This window comes from Lemur catta, chromosome 13, assembly GCF_020740605.2.
Source record: "Lemur catta isolate mLemCat1 chromosome 13, mLemCat1.pri, whole genome shotgun sequence".
Classification (NCBI taxonomy): domain Eukaryota; kingdom Metazoa; phylum Chordata; class Mammalia; order Primates; family Lemuridae; genus Lemur; species Lemur catta.
This window is the reverse complement of record NC_059140.1, coordinates 60,050,981-60,071,627: the sequence shown is the minus strand read 5'-3', so window position 1 is coordinate 60,071,627 and position 20,647 is coordinate 60,050,981. Positions and strand designations below refer to the sequence as shown.

General features: G+C 39.8%; 1 protein-coding gene across 2 annotated transcripts in view; it reads left to right on the top strand.

The window, feature by feature from the left end:
- Positions 1 to 1,171: 1,171 nt before the first annotated feature.
- EPSTI1 (epithelial stromal interaction 1) overlaps positions 1,172 to 20,647 on the top strand; it is an 84,790-nt gene continuing 65,314 nt past the window's right edge. For both annotated transcript variants that reach the window (XM_045567039.1, XM_045567038.1), the window contains exons 1-3: positions 1,172 to 1,423; positions 18,327 to 18,385; positions 20,231 to 20,314. In XM_045567039.1, the coding sequence (XP_045422995.1) occupies positions 1,245 to 1,423; positions 18,327 to 18,385; positions 20,231 to 20,314 (322 nt within the window). In that variant the 5' untranslated portion in view covers positions 1,172 to 1,244. The remainder of the gene's footprint in view (positions 1,424 to 18,326; positions 18,386 to 20,230; positions 20,315 to 20,647) is intronic.

Sequence of the window (20,647 nt, the reverse complement as noted above, 5' to 3'; positions counted from 1 at the left end):
CTCCTGTCCCACCGAACGCATTTGCCCACCCTTTATTTTCATTCTTTCATTAGCTACCAAACCTACATTTGTCATTCTGTTCTAAGCACCAATAGTATAGATAAGACAGTCCGGCTCCTAAGTGGCTCACTGGCCTGGGGCTGGGGTGCTCCAGCCACATGGCATCACCTGGAATTAGGTACATACCATGTCATTTTAAGCCATATGCCTCTGAGATAGTCTCCTTCTTCTTGGTGAATTCCTGCGTCTTTTGTGGTTCATTCTCAGATGTCCCTTTTCCTGAAATACTCAGAGTTAATCCCTGTGGGTCCACTAGCCTCACACATCCATCTGTCATTTCATTTATTTGCATTTGTTTACCTGCATCCTAGAATACACTTATCTTTGCATAGCCAGCATTGTGACCCTGGTGATCAACCAGGCACACGTCAGAATTATCTGAAACTTTTAAAAAATATAAACGCCGGAGCTCACCCCGCAGACCTGCAGAAACAGTCTTGCAAATCCATATTTTTAAAAGTCCCCACACTACAGTTGAACCATTGCACCGTGTCCTGCACAGAGCAGGCGCAGAATGCCTGGCCAATTGCTTAGCAAGGCTGCCTGGAGAATCCTGTCTACCTCAGCTTGCTTCTGCAGCTTTGTGGGGTTTTGTTTTTTGTTTTCTACTCTTTTGATTTCACTTTCCATTTCCTCTAACTTGAAAGTATCTGCATTGGTGACAACCAAACAGCAGTCATTACTGATAAAAGACAATGTTTTGCTTAGAAGATCTTAATTTATGGACTTCATCTGGTGTCGAAAGGTTACTACTATATTGTTCGCAGTTGCAAACACGCAGCAGCAACCTCAAATTAGAGTTACCTGTTCAACAGTTCCTAAGGTATCTTTCAGGATTCTAGTCACCTCGCGGGTCCTGGCTCACAAGGTGTCCGTGGCTGATCACAGCCGTCTACCCTTATTACCCTCTAAGGTGGATGTGAGATCTTTAAACTGACTCACCTGTTGCCGACCAAGCCCGCTCAGCTCCACATCCCGGGGGCGCAGCCGAGCTGTCAACCTGGGCCGAGGTCGGAGGGCGCTTCCGAGGAGAGGGAATGGGGAAGTTCCCCGGGGCGGGCGCATGTGCAACCGATAGCGAGAAATCGAAACTCAGCTGTTAAAACCGCTGCCCCTGCTCTTCGGAATCGCGTCTGGAGACCCGGCTGCAGCCCGGGCTCCGCGGGCTCTGAAGGCTCTGAAGCATGTACACCCGCAGCAGCGTGCTGGGCTCCGGGCTGGGCGCCTCCTCTTCCTCCCGCCCGGCCCAGGACCCCCATGGGCAGCGCGGGGGGCTGGGCCCGCGGCCAGGCCAGAGACCCGGTTTGGAGGCAGCCCCCGGGGGCCCTTCGCGGGAGAGCACGGAGCACGCGGGCCACAGGCGGTAAGTAACAACCTGTGCTGGTGGGGGGAGCCCAGGCCCCAAACGTACTACTCCCAGGCACCTTCTTGGTCTTTGGAGTTTGAAACCACAGGGACCCAATAACGGATTTTGACAGAATGAAGGCTTATTCGCCTACATAAAACCACTCATGAATTGCCTTATTAATGGAGCCTGCTAGTTTGCAGGCCTTCACTAAATATTCAAAGCCCCGTTGCTTTCAAGGAATTCCTTTCTAACTTTTTTTTTTTTTTTTTTTGAGACAGAGTCTTGCTCTGTCGCCCCAGCTAGAGTGCCGTGGCGTCAGCCTAGCTCAGAGCAACCTCAAACTCCTGGGCTCAAGTGATCCTCCTGCCTCAGCCTCCCAAGCAGCTGGGACTAATTTTTCTGTTTTTCTTTTAAATAGAGGGGGGTCTCGCTCTTGCTCAGGGTGGCCTCAAACTCCTGGCCTCAAACAATCTTCCAGTCTTGGCCTCCCAGAGTGCTAGGATTACTGGCATCAGCCACCATGCCTGGACCCTTTGAAACTATTAATACTTTCCTGATTCTCATGACTGGCTACAGTTGAAAGATATGGGCATGGAGAAACCACTTAGGCATCTTTCTAATTTTCCAGGTATCTCCACAACTCATATTCCAACTAGTATGGAAATAAGTTTTCCCTTACTGTTTAAAAAAAAATGGTGCTTTAAAATGGGATCACTACATCAAATGCCAGGGTAAGGGCCAAGGGAAAATGTGGTATGGGGTAGAGGATCCAAATGCTGCCTCTAGCTAGGAGCAAGCTTGTATCTCAACAAGGCTGCCAGACAGACTGCCCTCTTAGGACCAGGGGAGTGAGGCTGAGAGTGAGGAGGTGAGAGACTGGAATGACTCTTGTCCTGGCATGGACATGTGTCCTAGGCAGGAACAGATAGGTAGCATCTATTCCTGGTCTTTGGTTTGGGGACTATAGTTGGTATCTTGGAAACATTTATTATGCAAAGTGTTAGCCTTTCTTTCCACTCAATGGAATGAACTGCTTTGACTCAACAGTATGGTTTGTAACAACATTACTACCTTTGAAGTGTTGCCTCTGTGAATTGGAACTATCCAGATTGTTTTTAGTCTCTCCTTTTTCATAGACTTCTAGTTACATGAAAGACAAATACTGGTTGCTAAGAAACAGTATATAACCTTATGACCAATAAACGGATTTTCTTTCATCCCTTAACTTTTGAAAGTACCAGGCCTTTAATACTATTCAGTTTAAAGTTACCCTTAGGTGGGGCAGATGATCTGGAAATCTATTAGAGATTGCAGCATTTCTCTCCTCCTCAGAGAAACTGGTGTCTTGCCACAATAGAAGAAGCTCATTAATTTAAAGTAATCTACATATCTATATGTGGTAACATTTAATAGTAACAGAGGTCATGGACATACGGTCTCATGTCCATGAGTGGTTAATGATAATTACCACCTACATGGCTTTCTTCCCCCTATTAAAGCATTCATTTAGCTATTACCATTTATTTGTAAGCTTATATCATCTCATAAGCATTGCAGCTATTTTCTTATTTGATTATAATTACCCCAGAATCTTGTTGGACCAAATTACTCAGAAAATGGCAGTTTTCTGATTAGTTATCCAGGCCTCAATACCCTAAAGACCCCACTACATACTATTTTGTGATTCCTAAGAAGATTTGCAAATAAACCATTAAAAAATACCTTAAAGAGTTCAGTTATCTCTCAGAGTTCTTTCTTTTCATGTGAACCAGTTGTAGTAAGCAGAGAATTATAAAATGCATTCCTTTTTAGGCAATTAATGTCTAAGATGTTGTTTGGACCTCTCTGAACTCTTCTTACATCCCCATTGGTCACTTATATCCACTTTCTCACTGTTTCCTTTAATGGAAGTGGAAAACCAAGGAGAATGGATGGCAAATAGCATCTCAGTAAAATTAACAAAAAATTAAGGTTTTATTTTTGGGATATAGATTATAAGCATTTTGATGGAAAATTAAGAAAAGAGAGGATAAAATTAAGGGCTTTAATAGTAAAGCTTCATTTGTTCACTCACAATATACATGAATCCTTCCATTAATCTCTTCGGGCAGTCCCAGAATGGGAATTAGGAACATGGGCTTTTATGCCAGGAAGACTGGGGTCCAAGTTCTGATTATTGCTGTTACTTACTCTCTGAACAAGATGCTTAGCTACTTTATGCCTCAGTTTCCTCATTCCTTAAAAATGAGACAATACCAACCTCAAAGGGATTTTTTTAAGCATGTGTATATGCATAAAACATAACTTTATGCCTGGTAAAACAAATATCCAGTAAATATTGGATGCTGATAGCCTTGAATTCATTTAGTCAATGTTTGTTGACCAAGTACTGTCATCCTTAAGTCAAGTGTTTGAGCCTTGTTAAAACACACTGATATGCGTAACCTAAACTTTTGTACCCCCATAATTTGCTGAAATAAAAAAATTTATAAAACAAAAACACACTGATTTAAAACAGCTGCTTACATATAAACAAAATACACTAGTAAAAATATGTGGCAACCTCTTAACATATCAAAGGATTCCAAGGACCTCTGATAGACTTTCAGGCAAGGTTGAGTTTTTGATGGAATTTGGATTTATTACAAGTATTTACTAATTCATGTTGGCTTTCCTAATAATTTTTAGTTGGTGATTTTTATCTTGTCCCTAAATATCATGAGCTATCTGCATAGATTTAAAGAGAAAAAAGCTTACATAGACTTAAAATCTAATTCTTTATCCTTCCTTCCTTTCAATATTTTGCTTGTTTGCAAATATCTCTTACTCATATCACATCTAGATAACCATAAGACAAAGGCATGGGTTTACCTAGTTTTACCCACTTTTGGGCAATAGGCTCTTGTCTGTAATATTCATGGTAATAAAGGGTTCATGTCACATTCAGATTCTTGTCTATAACCATACCTGTTCCTTTAGCTTAATGCTGTGTGAAGGAAATAAAAAGTATTTTGAAAATGAACCTATAATGTAGAATTTTATTATATAGTTAAATTTAACATAATTTATATACAAATTCAGTTTACTTTAACATATGTGTGGCCTACTTCATCCTGAGTACTGTAGACTTAAATGAGCAATAATAACAGCAAGCACTTATGTAGTGCTTACTGTGTAAAAGTGCATTATGTATATTAACTCTTTCAATCCTCACAACAACCCTGTAATACAAGAGGGTCTCTAGTTTAGAATAATTAATTAAAAACAGGAACAAATAACCAACAAAAAAGCTTTTATGAAACTTGCTGTCTAATTGGGCAGACATGTGTCAGATAATTACATGAATAAATCTTTATGTGTACTACAAAGGAAAGCCAGGGCCTTGAGCTAGTTTTAGGAATAGGAAAATCTTTCCCAAAAGGTGATATTTGAGCTGCATTCTAAAGGATAATTAGTTGTGTGGTTTTCCTGACACCAAATATGTCATTCCTGTACCAACTAACTCTGACACCAACTGGGTGTCCGACAATTTGATTCAATTCTGACACTACCCAGGGTTAGTGCAGACTCCGCAAATTAAAGACTCAGTCCCACAAGACTGCCTGCCCCTACTTCAGACTTCAGCCACCAGCTACAAATGGGGTCCCCAGGCTACCTTCACTTCTGCCCAGCAGACTACAAGTTTGGGAGTTCCCATGACCTCTCCCCTTCCTCAGTTTTGATAATTCACTAGACTGACTCATAGAACTCATGGAAACCACTATACTGAAAATCAGTTTTATTATAAAGGATACAACTCAAGCAGTCAAATGGAAGAGATGCATAAGGCATCTCTTGGGGGAAAAGGAGTGGTGGTGGGGGTATTGAGAACTTCCATACCTTCTCTAGGTAGGTGCCTCTATGTGATCACCAACTTGGAAGACCCCCAACCTGGAGGCTCAAGAGTTTTTACTGAGGCTTTATTATGCAGGCATGATTGATCAAATCACTGGCCATTGGTGATTCAACTCAATCTCCAGCCTCTCTCCTCTTCCCAGAGATTGGGGTAGGGCTGAAAGTTTTAAGCCTCTAATCACATAGTAGTTTTTCTAGGGATCAGTCCCCATCCTGAAGCTATCTAGGGACTCCCACCAAGAGTCGTCTCGTCAGTATACAAAAGACACATCACTCAGGGGATCCCAAGGGTTTGGGAGCTCTATGCCAAAAACCAGGAACAATGACCAAATATTTATTTTTTTGTTATACCACAGGAATTTAAATGGCCTTTGTGCCTCCAGAGAAACTTGTCATTTAGATCTTCTTCAAAAGAACTTGCTGTGGGGAACATTGACAATTGACAGCTCCAGCTGCCACCCTTGGAATCCATTACACCCTTTGCTCTGAGTGCTTGCTTACACTGGGTCCTTCCCAGCCAGGGTCTGAGCATTCCAGGGCGCTGGTGCCAGCCCATTCCTGGCCCATGTGGGACTCTTCTATTGGGCAACTTCTGCTGGAAGATTTCCCCATATTCCTGTCCAAGGTTTTCTCAGAACCATACAGCTGTCTGAGGTTCTTTCTGCTCAATCCTCCTTCCTGTTGTCCTTTCATACGTAGTATGAAAGTTGTCAGAATCAAAATGAAGTCACTTGTGTCAAACTGACAAATGGAGCAGGGGCCACGAAGGGAGGATTCTCAAGCACATATGCCTGACAACAAGAACTATCAACAAGGCTCAGCAAAAACCATGACCTTGCATGAAGGTCACACTGTAACCTTACACAAAAAATACTTCTGCAAGGACAGCTGCCCAGCAACTACGTGTCTAACCTTGGACTGATGCCACCCTCGTTACTGATTCTTGTGACCAAGGATAATTGTCTCAAAACAACTTATGTAACTCTCCTCACTTATCCTTTAAAAATCCTCATCTTTCTTTACCTCCCTGAATATGCCCACCATATTCCCCCTGCATTGCTCAGTCCTGAATGAATATCATTTTCTTCTAGAGAGCCTCTCTGTTATTTTGGTTTTGACAACAGTTATCAGACCTGCTCTTGTTCTCAAGGCTTTCCCTGCCAACTCTTGCTCCCTCTTCCTTTATCCTTCACAGGCATAAATCTCTTGCGTGTCTAACCCCGTCTTGGTGTCAGCTTCCGGAGAACCCAAACTGACGCCGTCTCTAAGATACTTCATACTGCAATCACAACAGCTTAGACACTCATGTCCGTTGTTGGCATACTATTTATGCACATTGGGGAAACCTACGCTTTTCTTATTTCTTCTCTTGGGGCCCACGGGGCATTCCCTGGTTGGTTGGTTGGTTGGTTGGTTTTGAGACTTAGTCTCACTCTGTTACCTGAGCTAGAGTGCAATGGCATCATCATAGCTCACTGCAACCTCAAACTACTGGGCTCAGGCGATCTTCCTGCCTCAGCCTCCCAAGTATCTGGGACTATAGGTGCGTACCACCATGCCCAGCTAATTTTTCTAATTTTTTGTAAAGATACTATGTCGCTTACTATGTTGCTCAGGTTGATCTTAAACTCCTGACTGCAAGCGATCCTCCTGCCTTGGCCTCCCAAAGTGCTGAGATTACAGGCATTAGCTACTGCACCCGGCCCCCTGATTTCCTTAATCCAACTTAAATGCTTCTCACCGGCTAGTTATGCTCAGGGGAAGGAAATAACCCTTGTAACTGACACTTTTTCTTCCCTTCATCCTCAAACCCTCCAGGGAGATAAAGGACGAGAATAAAGGATGGCTTGGAAAGTGTACTTATTAATTAATGGCCAATCTTGATTTTTTTCTTTTCTCCTTAAAGAGATCTGTGTTATATTTTGTAAATATAATATGGAATATAAGGTAAGATATATTATAGCCATTAATTTGTAGTGTTAAATTTTTATAAATATCACTATTTAATGTGTATATTTTGAAACCCTGAAGTATGGTTTCTTATGTCTAAGACAAAACTTAAGTCATTCTTGATTCTCATTATTTGCATCTGAACCAGCCACATAAAATATTCTTAAATTAAAGGCAAGTTTTTGCAAATATATTAGAGCCTATAAGAACTGCTTTCACTATTTCTTCCTCACTGCAATGCTACAGATTTTAATTTCTTCTCCCCACATGATTACAAGAAAATACACTTCTGCCTATAGATGCTAAACGACATGAAAGCATCCGGCTATTACTCCTCCCTGGAAATGGAGAAGTGAATAATGCTGACATTCTTCTTAGCATTATGAAATAATAGTACACTGGAAGAGGAGATCTCTGATTGATTGTAATGAGTAATCTTCTTGAGTAATTTTCTCAGTATAGATATTCATTAGGGGATTATTTGACTCAATCTCTAGGCAAGGCTCATAAGCATTCAGAAAGGTTATAAAGCAACAGATAGTAGTTAACTCTTAATGATATGGTCCAATGAGTTGAGTAAGTATCTCAGTGATTACCAGATTCTAATACTGAACTAATCAATAGAGCTCTGCTTGTTTGACTTATTTTTGACAAGAGAAATGTAATAAAGGATTGCAATACTGTGGTGGCATAAAATAAATTAGTTGTGACCTGGAATAATTAAACTGGCTACTCATAAGAGACTAAAACCAAAAGAACAGTCAGTGGCTCACATATGTCGAACAATTAACCATGTGCTAACCTTGTGTTAAGCATGTCACGTACATTACTGAGTTTTCTCTTCACAGTAAACCCTTTGCCACCTTACAGATGAGGAAACTGAGTCTTGAAAGATTAAGTGGTTTCCTAAGATCTTCTGGCTTTTAAGTCACAGAACTAGCATTTAAACGTGTCTGTCTACTGAAGTCTGGGTTCCGAACAGGATGCAGAGTGGGAAGAGGGAGTGAAGCTGCAGCTAGCTAAGGTCCCATCAGTTTTATGGTCACACCAGGAAAAGAAAAATTCTATAGACTACAAATAGTGATAATATAGAAATAGCAATGTGACTTTTATTTACAGTTGTAGGGGAGAAAAGATTTCTTTCCTTACATATCCCCTAGGTTCATGGCTGAGATCCCTATAATAAAAGACTAACAAGAGAAAAACATATAAATTGATTTAATAGAAGTTTTACATGCCATTGGAGCCTTCAGAAATGAAGACCTAAAGAAACAGGGAAGGCCGGGCACAGTGGCTCACGCCTGTAATCCTAGCACTCTGGGAGGCTGAGGTGGGTGGATCGCTCGAGGTCAGGAGTTCGAGACCAGCCTGAGCAAGAGCGAGACCCTGTCTCTACTAAAAATAGAAATAAATTAGCTGGCAAACTAAAATATATATAGAAAAAAAAAATTAGCCAGGCATGGTGGTGCATGCCTGTAGTCCCAGCTACCTGGGAGGCTGAGGCAGTAGGATCCCTTAAGCCCAGGAGTTTGAGGTTGCTGTGAGCTAGGCTGACGCCACGGCACTCACTCTAGCCTGGGCAACAGGGCGAGATTCTGTCTCAAAAAAAAAAAAAAGAAAGAAACAGGGAAAACTCTTTTTATGCTTAGATTTATTTGATCAAGAGTTAGTGGCCAGGCATGGTGGCTCATGCCTGTAATCCCAGCACTTTGAGAGGCTGAGGTGGGAGGATCCCTTGAGGCCAGGAGTTCAAGATCAGCCTGGGCAATAAATAGCAAGGCCCCTGTCTCTACCAAAAAAAAAAAAAAAGAAGCACAATCTAAGTATAATTGGTCAAAATGTGGTACAATCTAATGGTAATAAACTCATTTTTAATGGGGAAATTTAGCAAGGCCTGTTTGTTCAAATTCTTTGTCTCCATTCCTTTCCTCTAGATATAGGGAGGATTCCTCTGAAATGAGGGTCTTATGACCTATTAATACTTTAGAGGAAAGTCAGAGAATTTTTGTTTGCCTGCTTCAGGGGTGAATGATGGGAGAAGGTCAGAGACCTTCCTGTTTTGGTGTTTTATCAAATGCTAAAGTGCCATATTTTGGAATGGTGTGTCCTGAACCCCATCATAGCTTTAAAGTGATTTGGATAGAGAAGTAGTTTGCAAGAGCCAAGTTTCTATGGGGATCCCCTTTTCTGTGCTGCTTTTCATGAATGACAGCTTGGTGACCTTGTGTTGGAGCAGTTCTTTCACTGTCACTGTGCAACCTCAATAACGTAATGATGTCCAGTGATTTGATTTCAGACTTCTGATCGTAGCCTACGGTGAGCAATTCATTTGATGACATGACCTAGTGCATGCATGAGTATATATTAGGGCATTTATAACTGGAAAAAAAATTTCACAAAACAATTTTCACCCTTACTATATATGATGTACTCTGACATTTTCTATTTCTTGTTCATTAAAAATCCATTGAATTGATTTCACAACCCATTAGTAGGTTCCACCTACAGTTTGAACAGCACAGTTCTATGCATGGCAGAAGGGATTGTGAGAGTGAATGAAAGGAAAAGACATTTTGATTTGATTAGATCAAATTTACCTTCCTATTTGTGCAGGAGGGTATAAATTATGGTCCTGTTTAGAATGAATTTCCAACTTTTCTGCACTGCATTCCACTCCTCAGTATGGTATGTTTTTGCGGTTTTCCAAGTCTTAGGGAGCAATCATTTTTGTTCAAATACAATAATATCAAAAATGAATGGGAATTTCTCAAAAAAGTCTTTGACAGCTGAAACAGTGAAACAATAAATCAACAGGATGATGAAAGCTTGAAAACCCATAATACCTATAATAATCAGTAGAAGCATAGCAGAAATGAGAAAAAAGAAACTTAGTTCAATTACACAGTAAGGTTACTTACTTCAAAGTCAGTAGAGTGCTGTAAGGTTATACGTATTGTTAAGGTTAATTGCATCTATTCAGAATGTATTTGAATTTGAAACAAAAGCTTAAGAGGGAAAAACAATCAAAGGGAAGAAGACTGCATTTGAAGGGTCTGTTCTGTATCAGAGAATCAGCTCCATGATGGTTCCTTTGTTCTGTAATGTTTGTAATTCCCCCCACCTCCCCAAACATGAAGACTTAAAAGGCAATCCATTAAAGTCCTGTAGGAAAACTGGACATTTACCATCATTAAAACTCAAGGCCTAGTATTGCCCGATGTTTGTTTTACTATGGTGCTGGTGAGAGCAGAAACCTTTGCTACCTAACCTTGTAAGAAAATCTGCGCCCCTGCTTTAAGAAATATTTATTCTAAGCATTTCTCCATTTAAAAATCTTTGGACTATTTACTCCTGATTGTAAAAGTAAAGTCATATCTGCTTGTTATAAAAATGCAAGCATTACAAAATAATACAGAATGTGAAAATCCCCTGTGAGTCTGACCCTTAGAAATAAACACTTCAAAGATTTTAGTGTAAAGAAAATCTTTATTTTTAAAGTATAGATTCTGCTCTTTGACTCTTCATGCCAAGTGGAAAATCTTAGTGCCATTATGCCCTTTTCCACTTCCAATAGAGGGTGACAGGTATTCTTTTTCTAATCTTTATTTTACAATGTGATTGCTCTCTGTCATATAGACAGATAACGTTTTTTTCACATTGGTTTATTATTTAGTTGTACAAGGAAACAACTCTTCTTCTCACGGTGGAATCTTGGATAATCTGTGTAGTACTCTTTCCAAAAGTAACCTAATCTAATCATGAAGAAATAATAATTTCCTTAAATCCAGTTTGTAAGCAATTCTATAAGACAGTTTACCTGGACTCTTCAAAACTGTCAGTCATGAAAGAAAGACAAATGTCAAGGAGATTGTCCTAGATGATAGGACTGAGGCAAAAATCTCAATCAATGGAAGTTTATTAAGCCAAGATTTTGAGGACACACCTGGGGAAAAACATGAACTGCAAATTGGGAGGGTGGGTTGTGGAGTGAAGGAAGCATCAATTATGTAGATGCCCCTTTGTAGGTGGAAGGATGTCTGCTTCTGTCTTGTCTCCAGTTCTGTTACCTGTAAGATAAACTTGTAATTCATTATTAGTGTGGAATCAGATAGGCTTTAGGTGCTAGACATAGGTACAATTTGCATGTCCTTGCTTATGGGAGGTTAGCAAGAAATTTCCTTAATGATTTGTGGGGCCAGCTCTTCACAGGCACCTGAGGTTGTGATTTTCTTTTTACAGAGTCTACAGAGATGTGTCAAACAACAGGAATGTGTAATCCATAATTGGATCTGGGATGAGGAAGAGTAGGAAGGTATATTAAAATTGGAACAATTTGGAAATTTGAATATAGACTATTAGGCAATATTATATCAATAATATGTATTAATACAATATGATAATATTGCTTTGTTTAAGTAGGAGACTATCATCGTTTCTAAGAGAGAAATGTTGAAATATTTAGGGATGGTGTATTCTGACCATGAAGCTTACTTTCATGTGGTTCAGAAAAAAAGGAGGAGAGAGAAAAAGCAACTGTGGAAAAACATTAACAACTGGTAAATACAGGTACATAGTATATAGGTCTTCATTTTACTAATATGTTAACTTTTGTTAGGCTTAAAATTTTTTCAATAAAAAATTGAGGAAAAAGTAATTTTAGGTAATATCCTAAAGCTTATTACGCCTTCTACTTCCTTTTTTCCTTATTTTCTCTTTTGGAACCCAAAGAACTTAAAAGAAGCCTTTGTCATGGAGCTGTATACTTAAGATTTATGCAGTTTATTGCAGGTGTATTATACCTCAAATAATTCAGTGAAAAAAGCCGGAGCTTAGAACCATGCTACCATTTACAGGGAAAAAATATTTACTAATCTTTAAAAAGATTTTTTATCAATACCACTTTGTTTCATGCAGTGGTTTTTATTATTCCTGGGACACAAAAGAATCAGGAGCCAGGTTATAGACATTAGAGGCAAGAGCCAAAACTGGGGATGTAAAAAAAACAAATTAGTAATCTTATGTTAGTAAACATATATATTCATGAAAGAAAATACAGCAAAGGGATTCAGTCACAGCATTAAAAAAACGAGATGTACTAGTGATTCAGGGCAAGGTTCTATTGCATATAAGAAGATAGGTGTCCTATCTGCTATATATAGTTATTATAATGAAATATAAAAAAGATGTCCCCCATAGGTGTGTTAGGTACATATGGCTTTGTTTGTTTATCTCCTATAAAAGAAATCTGAAGGTAGGTAGTCTAGGGCTCATCTGGCACAAATCATAGGCAACTGTAATAGAACACTTATTTTCTGGTGTAGTTCTAAGCACTTTATATAGTATCTATATGCTATGAGGTAGAAAGTTGTTATCCCTGTGTTACTAGTGAAAAAAATAGAAAAAGTAATTTGCTCAAAGTTGTACAGTTAGGAAGTAACAAAATTAGAATTTGAAGCCAGGCAGTTTGGTAATAGATTACCACTAATGTGGTGGTTTTGTGGTCACAGAGCACCGGACTGGTTCTGTCTTTCTGCTTTGCCATTCCTGATGCATGTCTTCCATGTTCAAGTTGCCTCATTGACCAAGATAGCTGCTTCAGCACCAGCTACCACTTAAGCCTTCCAAGAAGGAGGAAAGCAACAAAATAGCTTTTTCTACCTGCCTCCATTTAAAGGAGCTTTCCTAGAAACCCCTCTCAATGGCTTCCACTTCTCAGTTTCTCAAATTTAATCACATGGTTACATCTAGCTATAAAGAAGGCTGGGGACTGTAGTCTTGTCATTGGGCACATTGTCAATCTGAATACCGTAGAAGTGCTATTACTAAGGAAGAAGTGAGAGTGAATTTTGAGTAGGGCTGGAATCTCTTCTAGTTTAAAAACTGAGGGTAAGAGCATAAGAGTGGAAAATAACCAATGATTTAAACTGTCTCTGGGATTTTGGAAATGCAATGTATATCAAAGGCAGAAAAACTTAAATGTAGTCTACATTCCTATTCAGAGCAGTAGTCCCCAACCTTTTTGGCATCAGGGATCGGTTTCATGGAAGACAATTTTTCCATGGACTGGGGTGATGTGGGGCTGGTTTTGGGATGATTCAAGTGCATTACATTTATTGTGCAGTCAAACCTCTCTGCTAATGATAATCTGTATTTGCAGCTGTTCCCCAGCCTTAGCTCCACCTCAGATCATCAGACATTAGATTCTCATAAGGAGCCCACAACCCAGATCCTTTGCATGGGCAGTTAACAGTAGTTCATGCTCCTATGAGAATCTAATGCCGCCCATGATCTGACAGGAGGCAGGGCTTATGCAGCAGTGCAAGCAATGGGAGGGCTCTAAATACAGATGAAGCTTCGCTGGATGCTCACCTCCTGCTGTGCAGCCTGGTTCCCAACAGGCTATGGAAGCTAGTAATTACAGTCAAATCAAATCCCAGAACTCACAACTCTGTGTTCTGAAAATATGAGTTCCTTGGACTTATTTTTTTACTGAGGAAGTAGTTTTAGACATTTTGCAAGCATGCCTATCAATTGGCCTCATTTCTATTTCCACCATTGGGTTTTTGTCCTCTTAAAGATGGTGAGTCTCTACAGTATTGTATAATATTTCATATACAGTCTTTTTATCTTTAGTCTGAATGCTTCTTGCTAACTTTATTTTGTAACTTTTATTATTTGTGTGTTTTTAAGTGAAAAAATACATCTCACGTCCACTCTGTATGGTCGTGCCAGTTGGTAACTGCACACACGTGCCCAGCTAAGGTGTATTTCGGGCTGAGATACATACCAAACCATGTGCCCTACGGGTTACTGCCTCCTGAAAAAAGGGGCATGTTTTCTAATTTGCAAAAATTTGTATGTCTCACTAGGCAGTGGGGATCCTGGAATGTGTGTGTGTGTGTATGAGTGTAGGCATGTGTACCTCTTTCTAATTTTCATAAAGGCATCCTATAAACCGCCCTGATGATTTCTTGCTTGTTTATCTTTACCCCTGGGTCTCTATTCAGTCCATTAACAGAAGCTGTGAATTGATGAAAGAACTAACCAACTTCACATCTGCTTCTTGGGTGTGCAGGCAATGTCTTAGGCTCTGCAGGTTCTGAGACGAAAGAGAATTCATAAGCCCTTCCATACCCAAGGTGTGAAGTGCTTGATCAGGAGTGGCATAACAGGCTTAAGGGTCAAGGGTGATTTAGCTTGATCTTGTCATTTTTTTGTTTTTCTTGGTAATTTGATCTGTTTACAAAGGAACTTTTGGAGACCTAAATACCTCAAAAATTTTGCCTTATGTTGACTAAAAACAGTAACTTCAGATTCCTACATTGAAGCCCATGTAACGAAAACCAATATGGAATGCCATGTCTAGAAAAATAAATATCCAATGCCTTTGGTTACCCAAGAATCCTCCTTTTTCTCAATTTATACATGTCTAAGGATAGGATTTTCTAGAGCTATGAAAACATCAAACCAATTTTTTTGTAGGACTGTAGACTTTACACGTCTACTATTCTGTTTGGAATTATCTGTTTGTAACTTCTATCGCTTTCTGAGTTTTCGCTCCTGACTACATTTCTTTTATAGTCAAACCAGTGTTGTTCCTAATTAGAAATTTAAATTACATCTGGTGTAGTTTGTACACACCAGGGGATATATTTATGTGATCCTTTTTGCCAGCCAAGATATTTTTCATAACTTCAGCATAACATTTTTTCATAGTGCTCATTGATGAAACATTATAACAATTGTGCAAGAATGCACACACAAAATACAGTTGTGTAACTCAGGAGAGACCTCACAAGGAAAACATTTCTTGAATATCTTTATTTTATATATTTTTTATGGTGCAGAAAAAAATTTTTCTCTTTGTCTTGTGCTATTCTTTCACGTATTCTCCCTTGGTATATCTTACTGATGCGTGCTGTTAGAAAGTGAAAACAATCTTACAAATTGAGACATTTCATTAAATTTCAATGAAGTAATTAAGGAGACTCATTTTCAAAAATATACATTTATTTCACTAGCTTGAATGTTGCTTAATCAAGAAATGACCAGAATACTAAAGATTGGTTGGTTGGGCTTCTCTGGATCAGCAGCTTTGAGAGTCAGACTGTGGAAAGGGGAGGCACTCAGGTTAAAACAGCAAAGGCCTTTGCTGCGGGTAGGAACTAATTGGCTGAAAACATTAATAAATTATCCTTGCTACTCATCTCAAGAGAAAGCTAAGAGAGAAGGGACGAATATTTGTCTCTACTGAGGCTTTACACTCTGCCGCATGATATTAAAAAATGAAAAGCATATCCTTAGATTTAAGTTCTTCTTCCTCTAGCAAGTAAGAGAAATAGAAGCTGAATTACTTGGAAATGCTTTCTTGTGAATATCATCAAATGTTTTAGATTTGGCATTTTCAGCCAATAAAATATTACTAAGGAGGTTGCCAAAGAATTCTCTAACATAAAGCTGGGACCACTGCTGAGGTTTAAGCTAAGATGCTTTCAGTTAAAAACCTCTAATTTCAGAGCTAATTTTTCCCCTCTTTTCATGTTCCCATACTGGGTACCTATAGGCTACACACATTGGCCATAAACTGACTGCAGTCCTATTCCTAAGACTGAACGTTCTAGTATTGTCGTTGTCAGACTTAAAAACTTAATCAGATTAGATATTGTAGAATACAATCTTTTAAAGACCAAATGATTTTTCTTTCCAAACCTTTTCCAAAGTTTCCATACGAGAGTCCCATGGATGTGGAAAATTCTCTGTGAAGCTGCTCCTAGCAAAGTCCAGGCAAAGAAACACTTTTGCCATTTCAGATCCTGTCCTTTAAGACTCAACGTGCTGTTCTTATTTCTTGCTATTCAGTTTTCTACTCCTGCAGTCTCTGTGAATCTCCTCTGTCTTGGATCTCTGACTACTTACACTGTTCCACCTGAACACTTGTTTGGATATTCTTGTACTATGCTCTGGTGGTTCCTTGACTTGTTCCTAAGTAAAGTATACATTCTGTTAAAGTGGTTGGTATCTGTTTTGGTATCTGCCCTCACTCTCCACAACCCTCTAACATAATAAGTCCATAATAGATATTGAGTTAAGTAGGTTGCATTGTTTGGAAGTCTATCGAGGCGGTGAAGTTGAAAGACAGTCGTATTTTGTGCTTTCTACATTGAGTTGAAAAGTTAGTTGCAGATGGTTAACTGGTCTAAGTCAAAACCGGATTTGAGTCTCAGCACTGTTGCTTAATTAATTAACCTAGTGATCTTTGGCACACAATTTAACCTCTGTGTCTTTAACAATGATTTATTAATTCCCAAGTTTCCTTTTAGCCCAGATGTTCTAAGATAGCTTGATTGATCTATAGCAGTGGTCCTCCCAGTGTGGTACTTAGATCAAGAACATCAGCATCACCTTGGGACTTGTTAAAAAATGGAAGTTACTGGACCCTAACAAGCTTGCCTACAAGCTCCCCAGGAGATCTGGATGCACAATGAAGCTGGAAAACTACTGATCTACAGTGTAGTCACATCTCTGGTATAGTGGGAAGCTCTATAGCACAATGTTAGCAGACGTCGAAGATTGTGTAGCAATTTCGTAATTGGCAGTTAAATCTAGTATCTTGTGTTTTAGCTTCAAGGCTCTATAGAATGGTTTGCCACTGCATCATATTCAAGTTTCCAGGGACTACCCACAGAATTGCAGCTCCCAAGCTCCTATAATACTGGCACTTGAGGAGTGAAAAATTTTTCTTAGGGTGAACAAAGCATATGCAGTGGACAAGGGATTAATTTCCAGCGGCAGCCTCCTAATTTTGTATTCATAGCGTTGTATGTATGCTAGGCTACACATGCAAGTCTGCTGATATACATTAGGTAATTGGGCATCCAGCAGGCCCATTTGCATGCAAAGGTTGTTGCACACCTCACATCTACAAGTCTAAAATTAAAGCCCAGTTTGAAGCTGGATGAAGGCTCGCCGCTAGGAAAATAATGAGATAAGGAAGAAATGGCTTCTGTTAATCAGCGCTTTGGGCCTCTACTGTTCAGTCTTTGCTAATTTGTCCTTTGAAATTGTACATTCCAGGTAGAAGAGAGAGTCTTCGAAGAGTATCTGGGTTTTTGTTTTTATTTTTTTAAAAAAAACAACAAATCCTACAGTTATAAGCAGGTTGTGTTTACCTACAGTGTTTCCCCTGAAACTGTATTGCCATGCAAGCTGCAGTCTGTTACCAGGCTTTGTTTTTGCTTTAGAAAGTATTCATGTTCTGTGGGACCACATGCATCATTTCAAAAAAGAGCCACCGCCACCACAAACTCACAAACTTGGTCTATAGCATCATTTTGTTTCAATTCAGCCCACATTTATCAAGCAGCTACTTTGTGCCAGGCACTGTGCCAGGGACTTGGAATACACATCATTTAAACACAGTTTCTGCCCTCAAAATATTTTAAGTTCTGGTATCTCAGTGTTGAATATTTTTGCTTAAATAAAGTCTTTCCTGATCTCGCTGTTTGAAGTTGACTCCTTGCTTCTCTGAGTTGATTAAACTCAAACCTGTGTCCCTAGGAGAATAAGAAACCCAGTGGACCCAGGCCTAGAAAAGTTAAAGCCTAAAAGCACGAGATTGTGGCCAGTTGGCTACTCAGGTGGGACACCATGAGGAGGTAGCAGCATTGCAGATGGCCTGTCCTCTGTGGGAACAAAGAATGCACCACTGTTTCCTGTTCTCCCAGTGTTGGGTCACAGGACAGAGAGAATGCCAATCTAAAGCAATCTTAAAGGGATTTACTCACAAGTGCCACCTAGAGGAACAGTGAAGCCCTACCAGGATGGTCTACCATGCAGTCACTTGTCCCTTCGTAAACTATTTTCTATTTCCATATTTGGCCATGTCCATTTGTTTTACTTTGACAACAGATTGTAAGGTCCTGGAGAACAAACCTGGCTCTTAAGATCATTGTACACAGTCCCTATGTGATGGTGATGATCTTAAATACAGTACTTTAGGAGAAAGAATGTCTGCTGGCTTCTATGCGTTAGTTTCTCACAATAATATGCAGTTTTTTCCTCCTCTTCATTCTAGAACAGGCGCATATACTTTGATAGCACCAAATGAAAACCGGAGAAATCAGATACAAAGAAGTATGTATATTAATTTCAAAATGTTTCTCATTTTCTTTACAATTGATATGTTTTGGTATGAGGTGTTTTTATTTTTTGATTTACATAGACTCGCCAAATCTCATCAAGCTTTTTTTCTTTTTAAACTTCAGTTTTTATTATACCTTTAAAATATTGTTGAACACCTACAGTGTGTAGTACAAGAAAAAAATATTCTATTGTTAACACTTCTAAGTTCGTTTCTCTATGTTAGTAACAGAACTCGTGGCACGATAGCAAGTCCTGGACTTCCGTTGTGCTTAACCAACATTACACTTGTTGCCAATGGACTGATCCCATCCCTGTAAGGTTGGTGTATGTGCTGCTGAAGTGAGCACAATCCCTGTAAAGTTGGGCTGACTGGTGAAATTTTTATGGCACTATGAATACTTTTGAAATACAGACAAGTTATATACCAAATAGATCATGGAATAATTTGTACCTTTCTTGATTTGCCCCATCCCTCCTCAGTGCAATTTTTCTTTAGCCTCTGCACTCTAATGCTGTAACTGTCAGAGTCTACCCTCAGCTATTTTTATTTCTGTAGTTCACAAATAAAAAATAGATTATGACCTCCTTGAGGGGAGGGACCACATCTTACCCATTTCTGTGCTTCTTGTACTTACTGTGTGTATAGCATGTTTAACTGAAGTACAGTAAATATAAATGCTGCCACGTAAAGTTATGGCATTATCCTTTAGAGTTGGGAGGAAAACTAAAGTTCGTACAGTTCACAAAGAGGTTGTGAGGCTTGTTCAAGTCAAGCTGGGGGAACATCTATGCTCTCCTTTGTTAGACGACTAATAGGAAATCTAATTTCATTACTAATGATGGACATAAGGGTGCAACAGAAAAGCAGCTCTGTAAAGGGTTCCTCCCAGACAGGTAGCACCTGGGTGATACCATGGGTCAGTGTAGAATGTGACAATCACAGCTGCCAGCAGTTCTGGTATCTTACAGGCTGTTGATTTAAATACCTAACAGGAACTTATATTAAATATCTCAGTGTGCTCTGGGTTTTTGAGATGTTTCAGAATTTTTGTTTTTTTTCCTAATAATAAAAAAAATCATCAATGGACATTTGCAACAATCAGGTCTAATGAGACCATGAGGGCAGTCGCTGAAGGAACAGACTAGTATCTCTCTGGCGCCCCCTGCTGTCATGCAGAGTGAACGTTTGGGGACGGAGCCCGGCTTCCCAGGGAGCGGGCTACCTACCTAGGGATGGCCAGGAACCAGGGCGGGTGTGGCTACAGGTGGCACAGGCCCTCACTCCTCACACTGCAGTAAGCCTGGGGAACATTTAAAATGACGTGAATAGGTGGGCGCCTTTTTCGGCCTCCACCCGTTTGCACCCAGATGCTCGAAATAAACAGCAATTAAAAAATGAAATAACGTGAATGTAGACATCAGAATTCTCCGGGGATATATTTTTACCTGACTGTGGATAGTTCTTATTGATATATGAATATTCTAGTTTTGCACAAATTGTCTATAGGAAACCTTTAAAATTAACTTGATTTAGAGTTTTAAGAATGCTCGAACGGGAGGAAAAACTATACTTCTTTATTTTAGTGGAAGTTCAGGTCGTTTTCAAATTTGAACCCTCTGTGCTGACTCTTGGAGAGAGAGTGCTACAGGGGTGGGCCCAGGGTGACCCAGGGGGGCTCAGGGCTTGGATGGTGTCTTCCTTTCCTTGGACATCTTGTTCGCTTATGCTCACAGGTATTTAATTGCCTTCTGACGGTTGTTTCGTATGCTTTGAAAGGACCAGGTTCCTCTTGCTAATGCTAATAAATGATGACTTGATATTTCTCACCTGCTCAGTTGCTGCGCAGGAGCTGGCTAACCTGGAGAGGTGGAAGGAACAGAACAGAGCTAAACCCGTGCACCTGGTGCCCAGGCGGCTAGGTAAGCCAGCACGCCGATTGCCTGTTAGTCCTGTGCACACGTCTGTCTTTGAATGTCCATTATAGGTTGTTTGGTCGTTGAGTTGCTTGGGATGAAATACGTTTAATGCAGGTATATTGTTTTTTCTGATTTTCTGCGAGTAGCAAACGTATGATGCCATGGTTCTGTGGAAGTAAAGTGATAGTTTAATTGCCAAATAACGCACAGCCTCTTAGATGATCGACTCTGAAGAGAGTTTACCTGGGGTGCCACACATGCCCTGTCCCGGCACTAGTCAGAATGGGAGTAAAAGCTTAGCACAAGCATATTAATCAGGGCAGTTAAATGTTAATG